Genomic DNA, 5887 nt, shown 5'->3' with positions numbered 1-5887 from the left:
TGAGGTTGTGGATTGAGGGTTGTGACTACATATCATTCACTTCTTTCTTTGTAACCTTCTTCCTGAATTGAAAGTAGGGTATATGTTACCTTAAGTTATTATACCTCTATTATCTATGGGAGACACATATGTAGCGAGGATGATGGGTTCGAAAAGATGAACACAAACAATGCCCTTCTAGAATCATGGAAGGACGAGAGGCAGATCCCTAGGTGGCGACATCACGACAGAAAAGCCAAAAACACGGGAAGAGCGGTGAAGAATCCCATAGGGAAACCTCCTAGAGTGTGAGACACACACAAAACATAGAGAAAAGAAGAAAACAAAACCAACAAACAAAGATTAAGACACTAAAAACCTACCTAAAAACCCACAACTAGTAAGCCCAATGCTAGATACCCATAGTATGAAGCTCACAAAGCTCAAGAGATTTGATTATAATGTGTCAAATGAACTTACCCTTCTTAAATCATGCTAGGGAAATGAAATATTAATCTTCTTTCCTTATAGTACCAATAAAGAGCTCAAGCAATTTGAATATAATGTGCAAAATGAACTTTTCAACTTTATTTTTATAGGAAAAATAGGCGATGTCGATGCATTAAATGCTCCAAAGGTGGGTAGGTAGTGCAAGTGGACAAACTTTTAGGGGTTGGGATCATAGTTTTCAAGGGTCATGTATTGCTATGTGATCCCCAACGCATGATTCCCAAAAGGGCAACACAGGGGTTAGGTGTTGAGATGGCATATCCCCAAAGCTTGACAAAAGAAAAGAAAAAGGAAGAAGGACAAAGAGGAGGAGTCAAAGGTTGGGCATGCAGAGCCTCCAAATGAGCTTGGAACATTCCCATCCCTGAACTCCGAAAGCTCGAAAAGGGGTGAGGCAAAAATAAACAAGGAAGATGAAAGGGGGAAAATAGAGGGAAAAGGCAAAGAAAAAAAAAAAAGGGGGGTCTCTACTTGTTCAACTAAACAAGTGGGGTGTGAGTTATGAAGGCACACCAATTACTTTATCTAAATTATTTATTAAGTAATTAATAACATTTATAAATAGCTAACCTAAATAATCCACTAACTTTAAAAAAAAATATTCTCCTTACAAAATCAAACCCAAACATTATGATAGTTTAAGAAAAATATGACTTCAAATCAGCCTCAAATTTTCAACCCTAAACCTTACCTACAAAGTAGGAAAAACATTCTTTATATAAAACCAAGATCTATAATCTTCACTTCCACGTCAACATTTAGGTTGGGTGACGTCTATATAACCCCTAAAATGCACATTTGACTATATTTATTAATTAATTGAAAATCCAAAAGTTTTATTTTCAATGGATGTCATCTATATAACCCCTAGAATACACATTTGATTGTATTCAGTAATTAATTGAAAATCCAAATATCTTATTTTCAATAGATGATGTCTACATAACCTCTAGAATGTACATTTGACCATATTTATTAATTAATTGAAAATCCAAAGATTTTATTTTCAATAGATGACATCTATATAACCTTTTGAATGCATATCTAATCGTATTTATTAATTGAATGAAAAAACCAAATATGTTTGAGACTCAATAGACAATGATACTTTAGCTAAATTTAGTAGAGCTAAACTCTAAATAATCTAACGTCTCATTACCTACGACTTTGTCGGCTTGTATGCTTTCCTCACCAAACTGTGACACAGACAAATTTCTCTCTGTAAAGGAAGAAAATGACAATTTAAATGCCAAACAAAACAGAAGCTTTAAGTCCTCTTCCAAAGCGATGTTTAACCAAACCTCAAGATTTTTTTCCTACCAAATTCTCAAATTTCACGGATCTCAACTGCTACCATTCAAATGCAAATTTAAAAAGACTTGAATCCGAAAACGTTTTCAATACTAAAAACAGAGGAAAAATTCAAACCTCTTGAAAGATTCTTCTTCTGTCAGTAGCAAAATCATTTCTTTATTCAGGCCGGCCGCCACCCGCGTGGAAGGAATGAACAAATTGGTACTGATGAATCCAACAAACACAAAAATTTATGTATAAAGCAACCTGTCACAGAATTTAATATCAGTTAAATCTGGTATGTATTTGTGATCTGTCCTGTAGCATTCACTGTCAAGCCAATTCAATTCTTGTGAAGCAAGCTAGGAGAAAAACCCTCACGGTTTGGGGATTCTATTTTATTTTTAATCTTTACAGCCATACGGCAAATCACCTGAGTGAGGAATTTTCTATGCGGTTACCGAACAACTCAAACTTGTTGAGTACTGACGTGACTCATCTTTACCGACGGTTTGATCCATGACGGTGACAGATCTGACGCCATTGTTATTGTTTGCATATCAGAAATATAGGTGCTTTCTGAGTTAAAATATTTTTGGGTTGTTAGAAAGAGCTCTGCTTGTAGAAGCCCACTTTTATTTCTGTTGCTTTCAAAACCTGAAAGGTGTTTTGCCTTTTCACAATTTTCCTTTTTCTGTAATAAATTTCTCTGTTTAGAAAGGATCTGCGGGACAAGCTGTAGAAAATAGTTTTAAATTTCTGTAGCTTTACTATGCTTTGGTATTTTTGCGGTGTTTGGTATTTTAAAGGGGATGGGTGTAGGGAAAGAGAAAGATAAGGACAGAGGATTAGTCCGTGGATCTGGTTGTAACTGTATGGAGATAAAGATTCTCATAATGACAATATTAGCCATGGGAATTATGGTTATCGCCAGCCAGATCTTTCCATTTGGAGGATTTAGCAGCGGGTCTTGTGAAAAATTGGTAGGCAAAATTTTACAGAAAGAATCAGGCCTGCAGGTCAATTTAAGCAGAGTTGATAATATGGCTTTTAACAGCACCGCAGGGCCTGCTAAATCTGAGGAATTGCCATCAAAAGAGGAGGAGGAGGAAGAGAGCAAGAACAAGCAGGTGTTTAGAGCGTATGGCAGGGCGGCCTACTTGTTTATCCAGATGGGAGCTTACAGAGGCGGTGCCAATACTTTTGCTGTGGTTGGACTGGCATCAAAGCCGCTGCATGTTTATGGTAAGCCAGGGTTTGAATGCGAGTGGATTCCCGGGGATTCGACCCTGCGACCTGTGAAAGGTAAAGCCCTTAAAATTCTGCCTGATTGGGGTTATGGCAGGGTTTACACGGTGGTGGTCGTCAATTGCACTTTTGCAGAGCCCGTTGGTGATGATGGCGGTGGAGGGCAACTGATTCTTTATGCCAACAATGGCCAGGATTTTGAGCATCCAGAGCGAATCCTTGCTCTGAACGAAAAGGAAAAATCCTACAATGCCTCTGTTTTTACAGGGCCGCCCCCTTATGATTATCTCTACTGTGGATCGTCTTTGTATGGAGATCTGAACCCACAGAGAATGAGGGAATGGATTGCTTATCATGCAAAATTCTTTGGGGCGCGCTCCCACTTTGTTTTTCATGATGCAGGAGGCGTGAATTCTGAGGTTAGGGAAGTGCTGGAACCATGGATTCAGGCCGGGCGGGTGACATTGCAGGATATCAGAGATCAGGAACAGTTTGATGGGTACTATCATAATCAGTTCTTGATTGTTAATGATTGTTTGCACAGGTATAAATTCATGGCTAAATGGACCTTCTTTTTCGATGTGGATGAATTTCTGTACATTTCTCGCGGCCGGAGTATCGATTCAATTGTTCAAGAATATTCCGGTTACACTCAATTCACAATTCAACAGTACCACATGTCGGATAAAATTTGCCTGGACCACAGTGATTCTGCAAAACATTCCAGGTATATTCTCAATCGGTTCCTCCCAATCAAGAGTTTTAAGAGACCGGATGATCACCACTGTAAATAATTATGATTAGCTGTCTTTTCATAAGATTAATTCAGGTTTGTTGTTTTCGTATAAGATTATGTATACTATTTGTAACATACAGTGAAATCCCCTGGTTGTTTTCCTATAAAATTCTTGTCAATTATAATGAACTGTATCTGATTTTATTTTCAGCAGTAGCTCAAGATTTATATGTGATTTTTTTTCAGAAGATTCCATATTGGAAATTTTGTATGAATCTTTTCCCATACCATGTATACGGTTTTCTTCTGTCTGAAATTCTTTTTTTATACCCAAATCAGATTGTGTTATTCGAATTTCTTGTTATAAGATTTGATACCCACTGAAAATTATTGGAAGATTGATCAGTGGCCAACAATTTTCTAACACGGAATCATCTGCTGTGATGTGCAGAGAATGGGTTTTTGAGAAACTGGTGTTCAGAGACGTAGCGAAGGGCATTAGGAGGGATCGAAAATATGCTGTGCAGGCCAGAAATGTTGAAGCTACAGGCGTTCACATGTCTGAAAACTTCCATGGCAAAAAGAAGCATACAATGGACATGATCCGTTACTACCATTACCACAACACGCTTTCCAACAGAAAGGAGCTGTGCAGGATATTCGTAAAGCCCTCCATGAAAGGCAATGTGACATGGATCGAAGGCACTCCATATGTATATGATGGTAGGTTGAAAGCTTTAGCCCCCTCCATTAAACAGTTCGAGATAGAGCAAATAGGATCTAAGCTTGCATCTACTGCACAATGAATTTAAAAAACAAACCAGTTCTTTTTAGTTCAAGCTGACATGCCCATCAAGCATGACATGAAGAAAAACGAGAAACTTTGCAGTAAACAAAGAATCAGATTGACCAAACGGTGAGCAAAGCAACCATTGAGCATGGGCAAAGCTTGAATCGTGTTTTTCCAGAGCGGTGGGTGACCATTTGTGAGGGATCTAGTCTGTATATATGTATTGTGAATACAGAGGTCATGTGTTAGAAAAGTTGATCATTGCTATGCTATAGCAATTGTTGTTGTTTCAATTATGTCCACATTTTTTTATTGAATACCAATTACTAATAAGAGTTTGCTATTAACTAGTTGTTTTCCATGGCGTTTTGTAATTGCAAACTTGGTAAACATAATTTGTAGATTTCTTTTGATTAGTAAGCAGAAGGGCCCGGATCTATTGTTTGTAGATTGTTTTTGGTTAGATAATGTGAGTTTTTAATGTATTTTTTAATTAAATGATAGGTTAAGTTAATATGATTCTTTTAGATGGAGGATTTTATATATTTAGGATAGTGTTTTGTTATTTGATATGAGATTACAAGCTTATTTTAATATCTTTTTGGTTTAAAATCAAAGGATTTATGGGTATTCATTTTCACAATCACTGAGGACAAGATCCTATCATCATATGAATGCTTTATTATGCTAGCATACAAAGAACAACCTTTTTTGACATAGAAATAGATGTTAAGCATCAAGGTATAAAAGATCAAGGTGAAATTGTATCCAATGCATGGATTGGCGCTCAAACGAATAGAAAACAATAGAATGTTTTAACACTCAATATATTTGATGTACTTAGTGGGTACATGTGAGATCAATCATCAAACATGGATAGGAATTCCCATCACATCTCAAGGTGATCAACTTTGGTGGATCCTATGAGACAACATCCAACAAACACAACACACAAAATAATAAACCATACCCAAATTTATGCTAGTCAAAATACACCATGATATATAATGTGTTGCAAGATGTGCGCCCTTGGTCTCCTTGTGTAGCGCAGTGCTTGGGTTTGCGACATGGCTTAACCACCTCCCATGGATCATTAAATCTCACAGTTGTATCGAGTATTAATAGGTTGATCTTTTAGTGCAACGACAAATAAATGAATGATAATTATGCTTAATGTGGGAAAGGATACATATGTGAAGGAAAATGATTAATGAAAATATGAAATTTGGATAATTATAAATGATGTAATGACTATATATTATTGAAGTTGATGATTACAACTATCTTGATTTGAAAATAAAGTGTAATCTTTCAATTGTAGTATGCTATGA

At 36.7% G+C, this 5887-nt stretch overlaps 1 protein-coding gene across 1 annotated transcript; it reads left to right on the top strand.

Moving 5' to 3' along the window:
* Positions 1-1853: 1853 nt before the first annotated feature.
* LOC131046366 (galactan beta-1,4-galactosyltransferase GALS1) lies at positions 1854-4915 on the top strand. The gene is made up of 2 exons (XM_057980106.2): positions 1854-3757; positions 4218-4915. The coding sequence occupies exons 1-2, from the start codon at positions 2595-2597 to the stop codon at positions 4570-4572; spliced, it is 1518 nt and encodes a 505-aa protein (XP_057836089.2). The 5' UTR covers positions 1854-2594; the 3' UTR covers positions 4573-4915.
* Positions 4916-5887: the final 972 nt, after the last annotated feature.

This window comes from Cryptomeria japonica, chromosome 8 (assembly GCF_030272615.1).
Source record: "Cryptomeria japonica chromosome 8, Sugi_1.0, whole genome shotgun sequence".
NCBI lineage: Eukaryota > Viridiplantae > Streptophyta > Pinopsida > Cupressales > Cupressaceae > Cryptomeria > Cryptomeria japonica.
The sequence above is the reverse complement of the archived record's forward strand: the minus strand, read 5'-3'. Positions and strand labels throughout refer to the sequence as shown.

Bases quoted from the DNA above. Each gene is read 5' to 3' on its own strand.
- LOC131046366 (XM_057980106.2), top strand. From the start codon at position 2,595: ATGGGTGTAGGGAAAGAGAAAGATAAGGACAGAGGATTAGTCCGTGGA. The intron at 3,758-4,217 runs GTATATTCTCAA...TGTGATGTGCAG, and splicing joins GATTCTGCAAAACATTCCAG to AGAATGGGTTTTTGAGAAAC.